General features: G+C 37.7%; 2 protein-coding genes across 2 annotated transcripts; one reads left to right on the plus strand and one right to left on the minus strand.

Annotated features, from left to right (window-relative positions):
• LCMT2 (leucine carboxyl methyltransferase 2) lies at positions 1 to 2,221 on the minus strand. Its single transcript, XM_090270496.1, has one exon. It carries the CDS (start codon positions 2,120 to 2,122, stop codon positions 65 to 67), a length of 2,058 nt encoding a protein of 685 aa, XP_090126622.1. The 5' UTR covers positions 2,123 to 2,221; the 3' UTR covers positions 1 to 64.
• Positions 2,222 to 2,444: 223 nt separating this feature from the next.
• MAPDA (N6-Methyl-AMP deaminase) lies at positions 2,445 to 21,787 on the plus strand. The gene is made up of 11 exons (XM_090270497.1): positions 2,445 to 2,486; positions 6,855 to 7,078; positions 7,313 to 7,443; positions 7,951 to 8,011; positions 10,774 to 10,861; positions 13,001 to 13,082; positions 15,081 to 15,207; positions 16,075 to 16,155; positions 18,236 to 18,374; positions 20,107 to 20,207; positions 20,750 to 21,787. The coding sequence occupies exons 2-11, from the start codon at positions 7,016 to 7,018 to the stop codon at positions 20,942 to 20,944; spliced, it is 1,068 nt and encodes a 355-aa protein (XP_090126623.1). The 5' UTR covers positions 2,445 to 2,486; positions 6,855 to 7,015; the 3' UTR covers positions 20,945 to 21,787.
• Positions 21,788 to 21,973: the final 186 nt, after the last annotated feature.

Here is a 21,973-nt window from a genome sequence, read left to right on the forward strand (position 1 = left end):
TCCTATTTGTGGAAACTTTTATTGTCTACTTTAGTGAGTCCTGAATATATCAAAAGTCTAGTCCTTATTGCCAGGCACTCAAGGAAGAAAGGTCTAATGTTACTGCATGGGGGTTGAAGTAGGTGCCAAAGGAAAAGCAGTTCCCACCACCTCCAAGGAGCAGGAGCTGTTGCTCTTCAGGAAGGAGGATGCTGGTATGGTTGTGTAACATTAATGGCCATGGCACACATGTTGTGTCAATATGATACTCAGAGCTCAATCCTGTAGTCAAATTGATAACAGTCACCCCAGGAACTGAGGAGGAATGAATCCAGACCCCTCCAACCAGCAGAAGATTCCCATTAAGCACATGAGCTGTGTGAGAGTATCTTGGGGTAATGGGAGGGTGGATGTCTACTGATTCCCAGAGGAATCCAGAAGTGACTGGTTTCAGAAAGAGCACAGAGCTCAATGGCTCCTCAGAAGCACCTAGACCTCCAGCAATAAGTGCTCCCCTTTGCCAGCTGCAGGCACTGTGGGAATGCCGGCCTTGAGGAGGTTCTCCCTCCACTGGGATCTTAACCCAAGCCATTGTCCCTACATGTAGAAAATGCCAATCACTTAATACGGGTTCGACCACACTTCGACCCCCATACACAAACAAATATTCCTGATTTTCACAGGACACTTCTGTTGTTGAATGCCGCCAACATGACAAAGTGGAATCTTCTTCTGGGCCAGCCTTTGTTACTGTTACATTTAGATTCTCAGTGCTATCATCTTCACTTTTTAAAAAATTGAGTTGGAGCATCCCCAAGGCTGGAGTTACTGGGGACAGTCTCCCTCCCAAAACCAGAACTTGAGTATCTGAAAGTCTTGTCATGGTGTGATAAAGGCGTCCATCCCACTGGCTTCCAGTCCCCCAACTGCGTATTTGTTTGCCTCCCCATTCAGAGTTACAGTATTTTGAGAGCAAGTGAAACTTGCTGATTCGGCAATGCCGCCCCTCCTGCTCTCCAAAACCACCTGCACTGAGAATGCCTGGACTCAAAAGGACAGAGGCGTGGCCATATCTTTTAAAGTTTGGGCCGTGGCTATCACTAGTGACAACATTAGCAGGGAGGATCCCTGAAGGGGAAGCAGGATCTACCCGAAGAAAGACCTCTGAGGCTGGAAACACCAAAGTTTGGGAGAGAGTGTCTCCTTTAGAAGCGGCCAGAATGAAATAATGGGCACACTTAAGATGCCACTCCTCAAACTCGTCAAAGGGTTCAAGATTTTCCACGCGCCAGCGTTCTTCTGCAGGAACAAAGCAGCGATAGAATTCATTCATGTCCACAGCACTGCAGGCAGTCCAGCCAGCCTGAAGGAAGCGGTGCTGCTGGGACTGCACGTCGGGAAAGCGGTCCAGACCATGCAAAGGAGAATTTAGCTGCTGAAAATGTTGCTGCATGAACTGGCCAAAGGTGTCATGTGGCCTCATCTGCTCGTAGATCACGAAAAGGGCATTAGGAAAACGCTGGGCTGCCCAGAAGATGAGGGCCGCGGCATTATCGGGTTCCAGGTAGGTCAGCACGGCCTCAGCCAGGAGCAAAGTGGGTGCGGCCGCATCAAGGCCCGCGGCAGACAGGGCCTGGTCCAATCGCTCGACCTGCCTCAGATCCATGCCCAGGATGCGGTAGTCCAAGCTCTCAAAGCACAGCGCTGACGCAGGGTTCCCGCTCTGGATAGGCCCGGTTACCGCGCACAATTCCGGCGTTTCTCGAATCCTTTCCGCTTTGCGCCGCGCCACGTCCGGAAAATCCACCTCCCAGACAGCAGCCCGGGCTAGGCGGCCTGTAGTTTTGAGGCGGAAATAAAGCGAGTCTGAGCCGGCACCCAGCGACAAGATCTGGGCGCGAGGCCCACCAGAGGTCGCGCACGTCCGCTCCAGGAAGGCGCGTACGCAGTGCCTTACAGCGCGTGCGCGGACGTAGTAGCCGCGGTGGACAAGTGGCGCGCGGCGCGCGGTTCCCGGAACTAGCAACGGGGCAAAGGTGTCGTGCACGTACCCGTGTGTGGCCAATGAACTCTTGCTGAGAGCGCTGGAATCGTTGGTTTGCTGCACTGCTCCGACTCGACGTTTGTGGCTCCGCGGGCCCATGGCTAGAGATACCTAAGAGCTGCGGTCCGTCGTAGTGAGCTCCTCTTTTGTTCCCGATACTCACCTCGCGGACTTCTATACGGAAAATCACCCCTCTGCCGTGACTTCTCCTCCGCGGACTAGTTGCATCACTTCCGGGAAGAGCGCGCCTCCCAAATCAGAATTGCGGAGGGTGTAGCTTATGCTAAAATTTGACTTCGTGACTATTCTATGATTCCGATTTTCATGGGAAGACTGCCCACTACGGCTTATTATGCATACGTCAACTGTGTCAGGGAAGCACTGATTGTCACTTTTCTACAGGCTTTTCCGTATGAAGGGAAAGTTCTCATAGTTGAGTCAACTGTTGACAAAAATCTTTCAGGTGAGTCTGTGGGGACTGACAGCCAAAACTTGGACAGAAAGACCCACACCATTGACGCTGGTCGGCATTAGGAGAAGGGTGGTTCCACAGATACTGACTACTAGTGCTAATTTATTGAATGCTTTGTTAAAAAGAGATCCCCTTTGAGTCTGAAAATAAGTCAGTGAGGCCAGGTGCAAAATGAACAAATCTTTACAGAAGTTGTGATTCATCCAATAAATTTTCCCCCACAGATATGTACTATTGATTTCTTGTATCCCTGGCTCTGTGCAAGCCTGACCATAAGTAAAGTATTCAGTCCCAGTTTATCAGCTATAAAGTCACATTCCCCTCTACTTTCAAAGGTCCGTGATTCTAGTGTACTGAGGGAATCACGGAAGAGAGGTGATTATTCCCTCATGATATGATGTGAGTCTTGTTGGGGGTTTTAAATAACAAAGTTTCTGAATTGGGTGTTTGGGTGTCATCAGCAGTAGAAAACTGCTTCCAGAGATATTAAGGAAACTTACCAATTAGGATTTGGTGACTGACTCGGGGCTGAGATGGAAAAAAGAATCATGTTAACTATCGGTGTAGTTACCTTGAAGCAATATAGCATAATGATTAAAAGTATGAGTTTTGAAGTCCAGCCAATGTGAATCTGAATACTGGAACTGAAACGTTTGAGTCAGGATAGAGTTTTGTTAGTTGAAAAGTCTCATTTAGATTTAGTGTTTAAGGCCTATTAATAAATAACCTTAAGGAGAGCAATGTCTGTGGAGCAATAAGGGCAGAATCCATGTTAGAAGTAAATGGAGGCAGCCGTTCTAAATTATACTTTCAAGGACTTTAGCAAGAAGAAAAGGAGAGAAAGGGCGAGTCGTTAAAGAGAAATGTGGAGTAAAAGAAGGTTTGGGTTTTTTGGTTTTTTTTTAAGATGGAAGCAAATACTATACTTGCATGTTAGTCCCCTGAGTGAAATAAGCCAGTGGAGAGAGAGGTTAGAGGAACAGAAAAGTGAGATTAACTAGTGGAGTAATGAATTAGAATATATGGGAAGGAATTGGATTCTGAGCACAAATTAGTCTGAGAGACAATAGAAAATCTTTTTCTCTTAACTCCTGAGGGAAGAAGGGTTGTAGATAAAGACACATGTAAATATGGGGGAGAGGAGAGAGAAATAGAATTCATGCCTGATGACTATTGTCTCTGTAAAGCTGGTGTCTGGATTGTCACTTCAGTGTGAAGCGGTTGGGTCTAGGGGAATGCTTGAAGAGTTTGGAATTGCCTTTGAAGGGAATGGGAGGAGGACTCCCCTGAGCTTGCTGGGCCTTGGAATCTTCATCTCTAAAATGAGGAGACTCAGTCTGCTTTTTGAGTTGTCTCAAGCTGATTGAGGACCAAAGGGAGGAGGGAAAAAAAAGAGTTGTAGGACTTTGAAAAATATATAGCTCTATAGAAATATTTTAATGATAAGTTAGTAAAATGTATATGATATCTTAGAAATATTTTCTGATAAGAGCAGAAATCAAGAAAAGTGATTCAAGAAGAAAGAATAGGGTGAAATTTATGATTTGGTTATCTTAACGGTTGTTTTCTGGTTATTTTTTCAATCTGTTTATTCTTATGAAAAATAGGAGTAACACTACCTTATGGGTTGTTGTGAAGATTAAGGCACTTAGCATAGTCCCTGGTTCATAGTAAGTGCTTAATAAATAGTAAATTTTTTATTATTCTGAACCCCCTCCCACCTATTATGAAAAAAGTACTCTTGAGACAGGAGACTTGGTTCTGGTCCTTATCTAACTTGATAAACTATTAGTATAAATATAGAACGATCTTATCTCAATGTGTTGCCTTTCCGTTCCTCATTCTCACCAACATCTTCTGGCCCATGGGAAAATACAGCCTAGGAAAGTTGAATTTGGCAGGGAGTGGTATTGTTGATAGCAATATCTTAGGCAAGGATCAGTGAAAACATTTTTTTTCAAAAGCGCAAAGATTGTGCTTGTTTTGGTGGCTTTAAAATTTCTGTAGGTTAACATTGTAACCAGTGCTGGAGGATGGTTTGAATGAGACACAAAGTAAGATCAGGACCCTAGAGTAGGATGTTACCAGCCTGGTATATAAAATGCCTTAAGTAGCCCTGGCTGATGTGGCTCAGTGGATTGAGTGCCGGCCTGCAAACCAAGGGGTTCGCCGGTTTGATTCCCAATCAGGGCACATGCCTGGGTTGTGGGCTGGGTCCCCAGTTGGGGGCGTGTGAGAGGCAACCACACATTAATGTTTCTGTCCCTCTCTTTCTCCCTCCCTTCCCCTGTCTCTAGAAATAAATAAATAAAATCTTTTAAAAAAAAAGTCTTACGTACTTTTTTTTTTAATTTATTGATTTTTGAGGGAGAGAGAGAAATGCTGATTTGTTGTTCCACTTATTTATACATTTCATTGGTTGAATCTTGTATATGTCTTGACTGGGGATCAAAAAACCCATAACCTTGTTGATATGAGGGCGACGCTCTAACCAACTGAGCTACCTGGCCAGGGCCTTAAGTGGCTTTTTAAGACTATCATTCTATTGTCTAACCATAAAAGTTCTTTCCTTCTGCAATTCATAATAATAAAGCTGTTTTTCAAGAGTCAAAAAATTAATTATTTTGTAAACATTTATTTTAAATAATTTGTTAAATATTTAAAATTTTAATTTATTAAAGTTATTAAGTAAATTATCTAAGTTTATTAATTATTGACTATTTTAATTTATTAAAAGTATTTTTAAAATAATCAAGTATTACATGCTTGTTATAAAACCTTAAAATTGCACAAAACTATGTGGTAATTAAAGTAAAATTCTCTCTCCTGACATTTGTCATTTCTAACCCACGTTCTAGTGGGAACAGTTTTCTATGTGCCCTTACATATGTGTTTTAGGAATAAAGATATAAACACATAAGACTATATATTTATATGTATACATACATACATACTTTATTCATGTCATCTTTCTAAAGCATATATTTTGCAACTTACTTTTTGGAAGTAACTGTATCCTAGAAGTCTTTCTATATAGTCATAGATATTCGATTGGGTGGATATATAGATTTAATTTAGCCAGTACCCCACTAATGGACATTTAGATTGTTTCTTTTCTTTCTTTCTTTTTTTTTTGCTATTATAAATAATGCTAGAAGAAATGTATTTGTACATATCCTATGAAAGATAAATTCTTAACAGTAGAATTACTGGATCAATAAATATGTGGGTTTGTGTGTGTTGATAAACATAGGCAAATTGCTTTCCAACAAGACGATACCAAGTTCTGCTCACACCAAAACTTTTGCTCAGATCTTTACCAGTATTAGGTATTATTCTTCTGAGATTCAGAATTTTTTCTGGATAATTTTACAAGTTAAGTCTTTAATTAACTTTAAAGATAAATTTCTAACGAACAATTTTGAGAATATTTTGACTAACATTTACTTTAAGTCAATTTATGGCACATTGACTTATCTATGTAAGATAAAGTATGTTATTCCATTTTAATGATATCTTTTATGTACTTCAGTAGAGATATCAAACATATTGATTAAACAGTCCATATTTTTCATTTGTTACTATTTACTAAGCATTTACTATATGGTATTCCATTGAAATGTCACTTCTAATTCATACTGAATTGGCCTTTCTGTGGATTTCTCTGGCTCTATCTAGACCTGTACAAACTATTTTCTTTATTGCCTATTTTAATATCGTGGTAACTTACTTAACCCCTCTCAGTGTCAATTTATTGATTTCTAATGTGGTGAAAATATTTTGTAAGGTTATTGGTGAGATTAAAGATCATATTATTAAAAGTGCTTGTCATATATCTGGTAGGCTCTGAATGGAAACTGCTATTATTAACATCATCACCATTAATATATGAGAACTCAGAGAGTCAAGGTGGCTACTTTGAAAATCACTAAATTTCATTTGGAATTTTATCTTAATGTAGAAGCCATCTTCAGAGGTGAAGGAAAAATTAGGATTTATTTAACACCTGTAATGTGCTAGGCGCTGTAGTAAAAGGACTAACCTAGTTCCACTGAAGGCAGTGCCTCTGCCCTTCCTTTCTATATTTTAACTCAAAAATGGAAACTTTTTTGTAGGCCTTATAAATTTCTAGTTTTAGAAGTAGTCTTATAGAAAATGCTAATTGGTAAGGAATGCACCCAATAACATTTCAGATTATAGTCCACCTCTTACGTTTTCTTATTTCTAGTTCAGATTATTAGTTTGTATAAATTAGCTTTGGAGGGGCTTTTGTCTTTTAAGAAATAAATTAACAAAATCCTGTTTCTTTGCTTTTATGTCAACATCTGAAAATGTTCACATTTGTTTGAATCGGTGAAGCTGAGCCCAGAGCAACATTTACAGCTAATCTTATAAAAATGTGTGGAAACAAAGCAATCTGAAGAAAATGCAAGACCAAAAATTTACTCACTGAAATACATTGTATTGTTCATGCCAATAATAAGAGTGTTTGGAGAAAGACCTTTTTATTCTGCTAAGTCATGACGGAGACAGAAGACCAGCAGCAATGGAAGAGAACCTTTTACTCAGAATTACCTAAAGTGGTGAGAATGCAACCACAGATTCTAGAGTGGTCGCTAATTATAATATCTTCTGTGTTGTTTCTTTTCACAAAATAAATGTAAATTTTATAGGTATAATTAGTAAACTTTAAGTTATAAAGCTAAATGTACTAGGCAATTTGCCTAGTACAGATTGCAAACATGAAGTACCTGGTAAAATGTTATGAATCTAGTGAATACTTAAAATGTTTCATTTATTGTATTATTTTGTTTTAGGAACTTCATGCTCACCTGAATGGATCCATCAGTTCTAATACCATGCAGAAATTAATAACTAAGAAACCAGGTCTTAAAATCCATGATCAGATGACTATGATTGATAAGGAGAAGAAAAGAACTTTAGAAGAGTGAGTTTGGGGAGATTGTGGACACTTTCTTTTTTTCTTTATCACTGTAAATAGTATGTAAGAATTCAGATTTTAGTAGTTAAAGGGATCCATCTGGTATGGAGAGTATAACTTGACATATAGCATTTTTCCTGCTGTCAGACTGTTGACAATATTTTGAATAATTTATGTTGTTTGTAAAGTTATACTATATTGGAATATTTTTTAGACTTGAAAGTACAGGATTATTGACTTTTTCTTTATTTGCTCCTACCAGCGAGTGGTGGGGAGTGGGTGGCGTGGTAGAGAAGGGAAACTAGTATTTCCCACTTAAAAAGAACAGTAATGTTTTATTTTCAGTCATTTATTTTCCCAGATCAATGTAATTTTCAAAAAAAGCTATTCTGTAGTTTTTTTTATAAGTATATAATTACTGTTAGCCTAAAGTCTATTAATTTAATTGCTTACTGAGTTCATCTTGGGCTTTTAATGACTAAAGTATTTTAAAGCTTTTTATTCATGTTATAGATGTTTCCAGATGTTTCAGATTATTCATCAGCTTACTACTAGTCCTGAAGATATTTTAATGGTAAGAAATGGAATAATTTTTAGACAAGTTTAAAAATTATTGAGTAATTTATGCTTTTCTCTTGTTGCACCAAGTCTGATAAAAGAAGTCGTCTTTTTAAAAAAAATTTTTTATGGCAGTTCTTTTCAAAACCAATATAAGGCATTTGCCTAAGAGCTAATATCAAGAGACTGTATTCATTGTAAAAGATATGAGGATAGAACTAGATGAGTATCTTCTGTTAGATGGAAGACAGTATGGAGGAGATAATCTGGTCCTGTTTTCCATAATATTTAACAACAGATAGAAATGACTTTGATAAGGTTTTATCCCTATTACTTGGAATATTTTTCACTGCCTAAGTGGATGTTACAGAGAGTGAGGAAGTTCAAGAAGTGCCTAGAAATTGAATTATAACTCCCTAGGGAAATTGTACTTTTCTCTGGGAATGAAGGACTAAAGGGCACAATTGTGTTCTCTTATCTGAAGCTCCATGAGACTAGAGTCTCTGTGATATGGAAGACTGGCTTCTGTATCATTGATCTGACCAGGATGGCATTTTAAAATACAGTAGTTTCTCTCTATATCACAGTTCACTTATTGTGGCCTCACTGTATCACGGGATTTTAAAAAATATTATATTTAATTATTTATCACGGATTTTCACTATATCGGGATTTTGCGGTACTGTATACATATGTTGTTAAAGTTATGTAGGTTTAAGTGTAGAATATGTTTAAGAACATAAGTAGTGTTTATGAAAGTGTGGAAAAGGTTAATAAGGGAGTTTGAAAGGTTAATAAAGGACTGGGAACGGTTTATAAGTATGTGGGAAGGGTTTATAAAGCCTTAAAATATATATAAATACTAAAGTAAATGTAAGGTTTCTACTTCGCGGATTTTCGCCAATTGTGGGGCGTCTAGAATGTAATACCCATGATAAGTGAGGGAATACTGTATCCTCTTCGTAAATGAAGAGAAACAAAATTCTGTCAATGTTCTTAATCATTAGTGAGAAGTGAGAAGTATGATCTTTTTCTGAAGAACTAACTTTTGACTGGTCAAGAAAGAATTTTCCTCCTTGGCTGAGATTGATTCTCACAATAAATAGTAAATCATCATTTGGAGGAGAGCTGAGTCTAAAAGTTTAGTTCAGCAAAAGTTGACTGAGTGCCCATAGTGTTCCAGTGCTAGAGGCTAGGAGATATAAAGATAGATAGACATGGTCCCTGACCCTGAGGAATTTATAGTCAGGGCTGAATTTGACAGACACAGATGTGGACCCCAGGGAAGTATTCTTGGACATGGGGTAAGGATGATTCCACAGGCCTCACTGTGGCCTACATAAATCTTCCATTGCTCTTCATTCCATACTTGCCAGCAACCTTCTGTTACTCATTTGATTTCACAGGTATCTCACCACCAAGATGAGGGGTGCCCAGAATAGTAGATATGATCACTGAAGTCACTGAGAAGAACAGCCACTCCCACCCTCCTTGTCAGTGCACACATTAACAAATAGGCTTCTGCATTAGCTTCCTGTGAGCTGGGGTAGAATAAGTTGGGGTCTCTGAGTCTGGAGCAATGACAAGATGCAAGTTCCTCAACCTGTGGAAATGAAGCCCACAGTCTAGCGGTGGCAAAAGCAGCAGCATAGCGTTCCTAGAGAAGCATTGCCATTGAGTCTAGTACATGGAAGCTACAGGCTTGTGCTCGGTGGTAGAGGAAACAGTGGTATCTCTTGGTGTAGGAGTGTCATGTGATTTTTGAATGCTGTTGTGTTGTTAGGTGTGTGGTCTCTGAGGCCGATTCTCTAGACCTCCTGGTGAATTTGAGCCAGCCATGACCTTTATATTATAATAAATTCCTTTTTGGTTTTAACTTTATTTAAGAAAAAAAAAGATGACCTTGGATTGCAGTGAATCTACTAAGGTAACACCACCCTATTAGGCACTGTCTGAACAGCCAATCCCTTGTTCCTTTGCCAAGACACTGCACTTGCCTGCCCATGTGCGCATAGTCAAAGCAGGTTAAGATTAGGATACCACCTGTAAGGACTAACTAGGGCATGTTGTCACAGTATCCCTGACCAGGCCTTTTTTAGATTTGGTATTTTTTTAGGATTGATGGCAGAGAAGGAAAACATACCTTCAGCCTTTCCATATCATTTACCCTGGTCATTTAGTAATTTTTGGATTGTTGGAAGTTTGTGCTAAATTGGATACAGTTTGACTCATATTTATTACCTATTTCCTTTGCCTAAGAGGAATTTTCCTAAGTACCTCTGGGGAAAATTTAACTCTGCCTAAAGAATTTGTTGAAAAATACAGCTTATTCCTAAGTAAGTTGAATATGACTTTAAATGGTGCATCAGTAATGCCTAATATTAGCTGTTCATTTCCATATATGCCTTTCTAGCACTACACACTCATAGATGGTTTTAACTGGTTTTAGTTTTCCCTTATTTCTCTGTTTTATCATATTGTCGTTATGAACACTAGGGAATAGAAAAATGGTTAAAATAAGGGAAAAAAAGTGAAATGTGCAGATTTTGATTTAATGTAGAAATGATGAGGGGTGATGGAAGATACTCGAAATTTTGCAGTTTTATTGTGATCTCTACCATGAGTGTGACAAAGCAGATAATCGTAACCATATGGAAGATTTCCAACATGACTTGCAAGTCAAATTTAATGAATGAAATAAAGGTATAGCATTTGGCACTTCCATTGGGACCCTTATACCAATATTATCGATATTATGTACATTGCTTTTATTATCAGGTCACAAAAGATGTCATTAAAGAATTTGCAGATGATGGTGTCAAGTACCTGGAACTAAGGAGCACACCCAGAATAGACATTACTACAGGTAGAATTTAATTTCTTTTCAGCCAGTGTATTCTTTTCTGTGTGCTTTATCATTCATGTGTTTTCAAGTTGAGAATATGAAGCACATACTTTTACTCTGCTGTAAAAGTAAAATCAACATTCCAAATCTTATTATGTACATTTATGATGTACATTATTAATGAGTGAGTTATTCTGCCCTGACTGGTGTGGCTCAGTTGGGCATTGTCACACAAAGGGAAAGGTCGCTGGTTTGATTCCTGGTCAGGGCACATGCCTGGGTTGCAGGTTAGTTTCCCAGTCAGGGCACATGCGAGAGGCAACCAATCGAAGTTCTCTCTCACATTGATGTTTCCCTCCTTCCTCCCTCCCTTTTCCTTCTTTCTCCCTCCCTTCCCTTCTCTCTAAAAATAAATAGAATCTTTAAAAAGTAATTTTAAAAAATGAGTGATTTATTCTTTAAAACATTAAGTCAGGTATTTGTTTAAGGGCAATAAAAAGGCCTGCAAAATTTTTTCTTGTTTTTCTCACCGAGAAAGGACATTTGCTCCTTATAGTTGCATTGTTTTAAACATAGGCTAATTCTTACTCCCTGCATCAAGAGCACTTGTGAGACAATGCCATTGAGTAGATGCAGAATCATGTTTTATGACAGTCACTGAAATGAGGTTATTCAGTCAATTCTCAGGAACAGATAGTGTCTTAGGCCAGGAGTGAGCTGTGATGTGCTGAAACCTCTCTGGATGGAGATGAGCAGATCTGGATGTGGTCTGGAGAGATTTCCTGGGACGCTCTTTCCATAAGAGTAGCATCAAGAGATATTATGTAGTATCTTTGGGTCCCTATTAGCACTTTGTGACCTGACGAGATCCTAGCAGATCATCTTGCACCCTGACATGTGTAGTCCGGTCACCATTCAGGGGGTAAAATTTTTGTAACTATATGTAGTGAATTAAGTGTTGACAACTGGGACAAGCAGAAGATGCTTATCTCACATTTTTAAACTGCAGAATCGGTTCCAAGTTATGATGGTACGGGTAGTGAAAAAGAAGGATGCAAGAAACCTGCCAATTATTAGAGCCGATTTGCTCTTTGAATAGAGATTCAAAAAGGAAGTGTTAACCTAAGTATGTAACAATAAGGGGAACTGTTAAATAGAAGTTAATGGAATATTAGGTAACCATTAAAACTAGTCGCAAAGACACTTTAATGACATGGGGATATGCTCAGAAGATAGTGTTAAATGACTCAACAAAATACAGGCATACCTAGTAGCATCCCATCTAGTAGAAAAAAATTATATATTCATAGAAAAACCAAGACAGTGGTTATCTTTGGTGGGATTATGTGTTATTTTTATTTTTCTTCTTTAGAATTTCCTGAGCTTTACTAGAGATTTCCCACCTAAAGTAAGCATTTTAGAATTGGGGTATGAGAGTATTTTAGAGGAGGTTGTTTTGGAGAGTACTCTTTCAGAGCCCCCCAGAAGAGAACTTAAGTACTCAAACTTTAAGAATGTCTCTAGTGCCCTGGATGAGAAACACTGAGACTGAGCAGAATTGAAGAGACTGGAACTCGAGAGAGGATTTTTTTTTCTGAACCAGCAGGAAAATTTTCTGTTAGTAGAGAATTTTTTGTTTGTTTGGTTTTTTTAAGGACAGGCTTTAGGAAAGGGCTTGTTGTTTTATTTGAACATTTAAATTTTTTCTTTTTTCTGCTTTTTTTAATTGTTATTCTTTTACAGTTGCCCCAATTTTTTCCCCCGTTGCTGTCCCCTGCCCCGCCCACCCAACCCCCTGCTCCCAGAGTCCATCCTCACCCTGTTGTCCATGTCCATGGGTGAAGAACATTTAAAATTTTTTATAACAATTTGTGAAAGTAATTTTAGTTTTGTTGAATCTAAGAATAATTTTTAAATGGGCTTATATTTTGTATGTCTTTTAAAAATTTGTTTATAGTATTTTATTTTTTCCAAATTTATTGAAGTTCAATTAGTATTTACTAAAATATATCAATAAGGGCTGTGTTTTAATTCATCTTTAACTGTGCTTTTGTATCAACATAAAGTGAAAATGTAATTGTTCACATAGTGGTGATACTAATGTTGAAGGATGAAATAGTTGGTGATCTCTTTACATATGTTTCCTTTTGTCCTTTTCAGGGATGACTAAAAAAACTTACGTGGAATCTGTACTTGAGGGTATAAAACAGTCTAAACAAGAAAACTTAGACATTGATGTTAGGTAAGAAGTATTGAACCTTAGTGATCACCATTTAAAAATCCAGAATGTGTGAAAATTTTACTACTTTGACCATGGGTATAATGGATTTTTATAAAGCAGCCAATAACTGATTTTCATCTTATAATAGAAAAAATAGAGTCAAGAACCCAGTTCTTCAATGTTGAGAATGTAGTTCTGAATTTATTTATGTGGCAGTAAAATTCTGAGTACTGATGCTGTAGTGAAGTATAGCTTTCCGTTGCTCTTCAGCTAAAATCTAGACTTCTTACTGTAGCTTCCAAGGTCCCACATGATTGGCTCCTCTCTTATTTCTACAGGCTCATCGGACCACTTGTCACTTATTATGCACTGGAGTCTCTGTTCCCCAAATAGTCCAAGACTATCCCACCTCAGCACCTTTGTACTTCCTGTAACTTTTGCCTAAACACACTCTTCACCATATCCTTGGATGGCTGGCATCTTCTCATTACTCAAATGTCACTTCCTCAAGAGGGGCTTTCCATTACCACTTTATCTAAAGTGTCCCTCCTAGATACTTTAGGCACCCCATTTATTTCCTTATGGCAGTCTTTTTAACCAGATCAGAAATTGTCTTGTTTTATTTGTGTATATAAGCTCATCCACTGGAGTGTAAATTCAATGAGGCCACCAACTCTGTCTTTTGATTAACCACTACACATCCAGTACTTAGAAAGAACTGGCATGTTGCCAGGGCTCAATAGGTCCTCAAAGGAAGAAAGCTGAATGTAGTGTTACTGGCTGTAAAAACTCTCAAAATTAAGCTTAACTAGACTAATACTCCAATTTTAAAAACCACCCGAAAGACAAGAGACTTCAGAAAAGAAGACATACATTTGGCCATTATAATCAGATAGTTAAAAAAAGAAATAGTACCATTTCAACCTCCCCCCTCCAAAAAAGGGTAATAACCAATATTTGTGAACTTATGCTGTTGGTGACTATATATAATTAATAAAATCTCTCTAAAGAGCAATATGTATTAAGATCTATGAAAGTAATTTTTTCCTCTGACCCAGTAATTATCTTCTAAAAATGTATCTTAAGGAAATAGGTTGATTTATGTGTAAGATTCTTCATTGTAATGTTATTTATAACAAAAAGTAGAAAGCATCCTAAAATGTCCAGCAATCAGAGGGCAATTATATTGTTATGTTCATGATTTATATTGTTTTCTAACATTATTTAATGGCAGGGGAAATTGTTAAGTGAAAAAAAAGATATTGGATTTTATATATAGTTGATCCAAATTCTGTAAATAAATAAATGCTGGAGAAATTTCTTTATTTTGTGAATAGATAAACTAATAAGTGCTGGAGGAAAATAACACGATATTAACAGGGGTTCTCTGAATATTAAATTCCTTGTAGAATTCCAGCTAGTATATGTATCAGCTATTGGATACATTAAATTAGAATATCACCGATTTTGTAATCCTTATGAAATAATGGATCTAAGCCTCCTGATGAAAGAACACAATACCACCTATGAAATACTCTTGCCAAAATATTTAATTGGATCTGATTAAGCCTCTAGATTAGATGCCAATTTATAGGAAATACAAGAGGCAGGAGAACATGTTAGTAATACAGGGATTCAATCAGCAAAACCCAGACTGTGGGAAACTTTACAGGACAAATGACCTACTAGTTTCTTCAACAAATAAATTTAAGAAAAGGCGGGGATAGGGTGGGTAAAGGGAGTGGCTGTAGATTAAAAGACATTTGAAATGCATTCACCAACACAATCAAATGACTTGTTAAATAACTGAACAAAAAATCATGAGACGATTAGAAATTTGAACACTTACTAGATATTTGGTGCTATTTAGGAGTTTATATCTCATTCTCTCTAGCAAAGTAAGATGTCATGTCAGTTAGGCTATACATTTCCTAGAGTAAGATGTACCTGCCATTGCTCTCTGGTCATACTCGAGTTGTATTTTTTATTATATTCAACTATGTTTTTCTTACATTAAAGATATTTGATATCAATCGACAGAAGAGGTGGCCCTTCAGTGGCTAAGGAGACTGTTAAACTTGCTGAAGAATTCTTCCTTTCTACTGAAGATACAGTTCTTGGCCTTGACCTCAGTGGAGACCCTACAGTAAGTTATTTTTCCTAAATACATTTTATTTCTAAAAGGCCAGCTTTGTCTGTGGGATAAAGATTGACTTGAAGCATCCTGCATTCTCCAGAGGTCCAGTAGACTCTTGGATGACCAGAATGTCTCCAGCAGCTGTTCAACCAGCGTTCTGTGAAAGAATTAAGCCCCATAAAAAAGAAAAGATTTACACGACAGTATTATTTTCTCCAGTCTTCTAAAGATGATACAGCTATTTCTATTCTACATAGAAGTTAATTCATTATATTGAATGGTTGTCAAAGTCTAGAGCTTAATTTTCTTGTAGAATCCTCCGTTGAGAAAGGCTGGGCTAGTTTCTTGAATGTCAGATTCAAGCAGAATATCTCATCTGTGGTACTATTGGCATTTTGGGCCAAATAATTCTTTGTTATGGGGACTATCCTGTGCATTGTAGGGCGTTTAGCAGCATTCCTGGCCTCTCTTGACTAGATGCCAATAGCACCTCCCAGTTGTGACACCAGAAAATGTTTCTAGACATTACCAAATGTCCTGTGGGGTGGAGTGGGGGGGTGGGAGATTCTCTTTGTTAGCACTAGATAACCTTCCAGAAATAAAATTTGGTGACTGCTATATCTAGTATAGCTAACTGACCTCAGGATCACAAATACTTGAGATTCTTGAGGGCAGGGACTGTGTCTTTGTGAGCTTTGCATTCCCCAAAGCATCTAGCGCATTGTAGGTGCTTTATAAATAAAACGTACAAATGAATCAATGTGCTGTTGTTGTTTTCTGCCATTATTTTATCCCTCTGTTTATTGGGACAGAGTACCCAGTTCCTCAGTTTGCCCCGTGTTCTCATGCACCCTCATTTTACCTTTTCTCTTTAAGGCAGGACAAGCAAAAGATTTCTTGGAACCACTTTTAGAAGCAAAAAAAGCAGGTCTGAAGTTGGCACTGCATCTTTCAGAGGTAAATAATATTGTAAAATTAGGCTGGAGAGGGTTTTTAGCCATTAAAAATACCTGCCTTGGAAAAACATTTTTAGAAGGAGAAAGTCGAAATATTTTTAACATAAATTATAATGATAAAGGCATGGCTTGCTTTGGTCCCTTGAGTTACTGTTTTTGTTTTTGTGGTTCCTGGGGTGATGGCTGTTGACTTCCCATACAGCTGTGTCTTGAAAAGCAGCTTAATGACATCTTGCTAGAGAAAATGCATGAATTTCCCTCATTGACCTTGTCACTGGCAAGTTGACATTGAAAGAAGCATCAGTTCATCTCAGTTGTCCTCATAGGGGAAGGGACCTGAATGTAATCTATCACATGCACTGGGAAGAAAAGAAGTAGCTCATCATTATTTTATAAGGCTCAACAGGGAGATCAGGGATACCTGATCAGTCCCCAGCTCCTTGGCAACATGAACAAGTGACAGATAATGTACAGGTAATGGCTGGAGAACAGTCACTTTCTTAAGCACATCCCTGTGAGGCAATCAAGGGACTCTACTGCACTTTCCCTCATTTTACAGACGGTTTACTTTCTTCCTATTCTTTTTTTCCCTTTTGACATATAAAAAGCTTTACATAATATATAAAACTAAATGAGTTTTGATTTGTTTTAAATGTAGGAAATAATACCTAGTCTACTTATCTCACGGGGTTATCTTGAGTATTTGATGGGATAATATATAAAAGCTAAATAGCATGATTTAAAGATTAAGGAGAAAATTGGAGCTTCTTGTCACTGCGGGTGGTTTTCATGTCTACAAGCAAAGGGTCAGTTATCTAGTGGCAGAACTTAAAATCTAGGTTCCATGTTTTCATATGCTGGTCAGAAGGACCTTTCTTTTGCTCAAGCTGATATGAGATTGAAGCAATTGGTCAATATAATTAAACACCCAGCATGTGTCACTGTAACCAGTTATCTCTGGTCTTGTGCACAGCATCAAAGCTCTACCTTAGTCACTGTTGCTTTTCTTGTTTCATCCATTGTATATAAAACATTTCATTTCAATATGTTACTATGATTTGCCTTTTAGGCTATTAGGAGATAAAAAGCTCAGCTAGACAATTTCATGGTGGTTGTGTATGTACGTAGCTAGTCAAACATGAGCATACTGTGTGTGGAAAGAGTCTGGGCCCTGGAGTCAGATGGAGCCAGATTTCACCCTTTTCTTTATCATTCACTAGCTCTGTGACCTTGGACAATTTTTAAGATACATTATATTTTTAACTCCAAGTTATGTATCTGAAGAAAATCCAAGTGTAGAGAATTATAATTGTAGAAGGAAAAAAATTTTTAAAAGGTCTCCTTCAGTTGTGCTCCCATTTCAATTGTGCTCCCAAGTTGATCCTGTTAACAGTTTTGTTTATATTTTTCCAGACCTTTTCCTAATATATATGAACACACATATACAACACAAAACACAAATACATATGGAGTTGTTGGATTTTGTTTTTGAAAATTACTTTTTCCGAGCTATAATTTCTTCATTTTAATACTTTACAAGATTCTTGTGAGGTTTAAAAGAAAATTTATGTAAAAAGGCATAAAGTAGGTCCTTAATAAGTGTTTATTATTATTGGCTATAATTATTATTATTGAAATGAATCTAGAATATTTGGAAGTGAATGGGAAGATAAAAGGCAGAGAAGAGAGCTGGGAAGATACAAGTAGTTCAGCTTTCCAAAATGCATTACCTTCTCAGAGACAAAAGTACCTGAGTATAGAAAAGAACACTTTTTAAGAACCACTGAAAGCCCTGGCCGCTGTGGCTCAGTTGGTCGGAGAGTTGTCCTGTAAACTGAAAGGTCGTGGGTTAGATTCCCCATCAGGGCACACACCTAGGTTGTGGGTTCAGTCCCCGTTTGGAGCGTGTATGTGGCAACTGATCAATGTTTCTCTCTCATATCGATGTTTCTCTCCCTCTCTTCCCGTCTCTCCTGAATCAGTAAGTATGTCCTAGGTGTTGCATGAACAAATAAAGGTTTAAAAAAAAAACCAAAAACCACTGAAAGAGGTTATTGATGCCCTCTCTCCCGTTTTTTGAGATTCCAAACCTCCACAAAGAAACACAAGTACTCCTGGATCTGCTTCCTGACAGAATCGGACATGGAACATTTCTCAACTCCTCTGAGGGAGGATCCATGGATCTTGTGGACTTTGTGAGGAAACATCAGATACCGTTGGGTAAGGCTCAGGTCCTTCAGGTCCTCCAGACAACCGTCTGTCCCTTCCACCACCAGCCCCTAGACTGCAACCTATATGTAGAGAAATTTTGTTCTAAATACATAGATATCATTTAGAAAGTAAAAGATGCATGGTGTATATGCTTTCTGCTCCTCCTTTAAGTAACCAAAAGTTTTTAACTCTCACTGGAATATAAGCTTCATGAAAGCAGGGCCCTTATTTGTCTTGTTCATTGTTTCATTCCCCAGTTCCTGGAACTTAGTATTATATTGAAATAATAAGGGGCATCTAGTATTTTCAAATGATTTTAACCAAATTAACATGTGTTCTGAAAATGTATATAACATTTATTTAAAAATTAAGAACTATGGAAAATTTGAAGTATATTTTTATATGTCCGTTGATCATTAAACACTTGTCTATATGTATATTCCTGGAGCTGTTTTTGTCTAACAGCATATATTTATGAAGTGCCTACTCTTCAAATTGCTGGGAATAGAGCAGTAAACAAAAGACAAGCTTGCTTTCTCAAGGAACTTATATTCTAGCATAGGTAAGACAAACACTAAACAAATATATCAGAAAATAGCATTCTAAAGTTCTTCGAAGAAAATTAAACAGGTTGATACAGCAATGAGATAACCACTTTCATTTGGATGGTCCAGGAAGGCCTTTCTGAAGAGGGAAAGAAGTAATTCACTAAATGATAAATTCGTTGAATTTACAGATTTACCAATTTGCAAGAACACTTGTGTGGTATGATTATTTTTTACTTCTTTATTGAATTTATTGGGGTGACACTGGTTAATTATATAGGTTTGAAGTGTACAATTCTATATACATCATCTGTATATTGTATTGTGTTCACCACTCCAAGGCAAGTCTCCTTCCATCAGTATTAAACTATTTATAGAATTTTCAGTAATTCATAATGAGTGAGGCTTTTTTTATTTTTTACTGAGGAAATTTTTAAACATCAACAAAAGTAGAGAAAATGGAAACCATAGTGAGAGATCTTACTTGGTGTAATGGCTCAGCTCTGCTCTCAGTGGAGTGAGGGGGCAGGTTAAGTTTGCCATTCCTTGGACCGAGTGGCCCTAGGTTGAGGCTGCCTTACCCAAGGGAGCAGACATCGTCCATTGAGTTGGTGAAGTATTGGACTCTGCCTAGGGAGGATGGTACAGTGTTTCAAGGCAGTAATTTGTTAATAGAAGTCATTCTTAAGATAGACTTGCAGCAGGCAGTGATTGAGGTTGTCTGAGTAAAGGAGGTTAGGGGTTTTCTTTGAAGCCATGGAAAAGGTCTATTTATTTCTGCTGTTGGCTTTTTATAATGCGGTAACCTTGAAGCAGTGCTGCTATTATCTTACCTTTATTTTAGCTTCCACTTTAAGATCAGAGAGAACTGTAGCAACCCTCAGATAATTCCCTGGCTTCTTCATGTGACTGGCTTTTACACTCCTCTTTCCTTTCCATTTGGTAGAAGAAAGGGAGAAGGAAGCACACAACTGTAAAGGGGTTATTAATTCCCTATCTGGCACAATTGCTACCATAACTTGCACATATTTCCTGCACAACCACACTAATTGAATTACAAATTTTCACAAATAAGAAAAGGTCAATTTTGTAAAATTACTGAAAATTAGCATAGCTTGGAAAGATCTCTCATGTGTCTACCTGATGAATGAGTCTACTAACCTTTTAGTAAATGGCTTTTTTGCCCTTTTTTCTAGAACTCTGTTTGACCTCAAACATCAAAAGTCAGACAGTTCCATCTTATGACCAGCATCATTTTGGATTCTGGTACAGCATTGCCCATCCTTCTGTGATCTGTGTAAGGTTTTTTGTATGAACTGTTTTGCTCCTTTTTAGTCCCTGAGCTGCATTAGGTCAGACATTTAATACCTAGCTGACCTGCCTTGCATGCCCAAGTGTAATAAGGCTCAAACAGAGGAGTGAGAGGGGACTGGGACATGAGAGGCTGCAAAGGGCCAGGGTGGCTCTGGTTGACTCTGGTTTGGCTCTAAGGGAAAAGGTCCTAGGGGAACATTAAAAAAAAGGGGTGGGGGTGCCTGGCACCCATTCCTTGAGATTCTGCTTATATGATCTGGGGAAAGTCCATATATGTTTTAAAAGCTCCCAGGTGATTTTAATATGCAGCCACAGTTAGAGCACTGCTTTGGTGTTTGTTTGTTTTTTAAGGATAAACAAACCCATTTAGTTATAAATAGGCATGGATATGTTTATAGGCCCCTGTTTAGACTCTTTAACAGAAGCATTGTGAATAGGAAACTATGTAGACTCTGAACAAAAAGTTGTTTTTTAAAAAAAGTCATTTCCATAATCATTTTGAAACTCTCTTGCTTATATTGGCAGACCGATGATAAGGGTGTTTTTGCAACACACCTTTCCCAAGAGTACCAGCTGGCAGCTGAAAATTTTAATTTGACCCCGTCTCAGGTATGGGATCTGTCTTATGAATCCATCAACTACATCTTTGCTTCTGAGAGCACCAGGTCTGAACTGAAGAGCAAGTGGAATCATCTGAAGCCCAAAGTGTTCCATTTTTAAGCTGTAATGAGGTGAATTACTTTTCAGTATGTTGTAACCAAGATCTTCTTGCCATTTTCCTCTTAGTACACCATCCACCTCTCCCTTTGAAGAATAGCAGCCAAGTAGCATGGGCTCCATCACCAGTATCTTACTCATGGTGGCTGTTCAGTAAATGTCTTAAACTGACTAACAGACTTTGAGGTCTTACTTAGCTTACCTGTATGTTGCTTACTAGGAGGGACATGAAGGTTGCTGCTAACTAAATTCCCCATTCCACCACTGGTTTTTATTTAATGTTCTCTCTCCATTAGTGATCATAACACTTCAGGAAATTCAAAGTAGTTTTTCATCCAGAAAAGTCTTATAATTACTAGTCTAAATAAAGTGAGGAGAAAGGGAAACAGATGGCTATCAAGACTTTTAACCCTTCGAGTGCCAATGTTGCTGTGAACGACGCTGACAAATTTTCCCAAAAGTGCCAGTGTGGCTCCCAGTGACTCTTTTTTCGATGGCTATAAATGTAAATAACAATGGTATATTCGTATTTTATGTTTTTTCTTTTTCTTTTGTACCTGAGGTTGTATATTGATATAACTTTTTCTCATGTTGATCCAAATTTTCAATTTTTATGCTTGTTCAAATACTGACATTAATTTTGTTATAATTTTTACTTACATTTTAAATGGTCCTTTTAATTTCATTTATCTTTGCAATAATCGTTGAAACTCTATGCAGTGTGCATGATAAGGAAGCTTTTGCTAATGGACATTTTCATTGCTTCATGGTATAGCTTTAGCATTTTTTCCAGTGATTTATTTTTTCTAAAATAATTGTTATAATAAAATAATTTCAATGCAATAATTTTTTTGCTAAATTGCGTCAAAGAACACTGCTTACAAGAGTGTATTTACTATATGTTGTGAAATTTTCAGCAAATTATGAATAATGTTTTTATAGACATTTTTCATAAACTCTGCATTTCTCAGCAAAATAGCCTGGCATTTCTCACACAAATTTTAGCAATTACGCATAGCACTCGAAAAGGTT

Source organism: Furipterus horrens, unplaced genomic scaffold, assembly GCF_987537825.1.
Source record: "Furipterus horrens unplaced genomic scaffold, mFurHor1.1.pri manual_scaffold_3, whole genome shotgun sequence".
NCBI lineage: Eukaryota > Metazoa > Chordata > Mammalia > Chiroptera > Furipteridae > Furipterus > Furipterus horrens.

Excerpts from the sequence above, each read along its gene's own strand:
- LCMT2 (XM_090270496.1), bottom strand. The coding sequence starts at position 2,122 with ATGGGCCCGCGGAGCCACAAACGTCGAGTCGGAGCAGTGCAGCAAACC.
- MAPDA (XM_090270497.1), top strand. The coding sequence starts at position 7,016 with ATGACGGAGACAGAAGACCAGCAGCAATGGAAGAGAACCTTTTACTCA. Across the intron at positions 18,375-20,106 it reads GAAACATCAGATACCGTTGG|AACTCTGTTTGACCTCAAAC; the intron begins GTAAGGCTCAGG and ends CCTTTTTTCTAG. Across the intron at positions 20,208-20,749 it reads CCCATCCTTCTGTGATCTGT|ACCGATGATAAGGGTGTTTT; the intron begins GTAAGGTTTTTT and ends TTATATTGGCAG.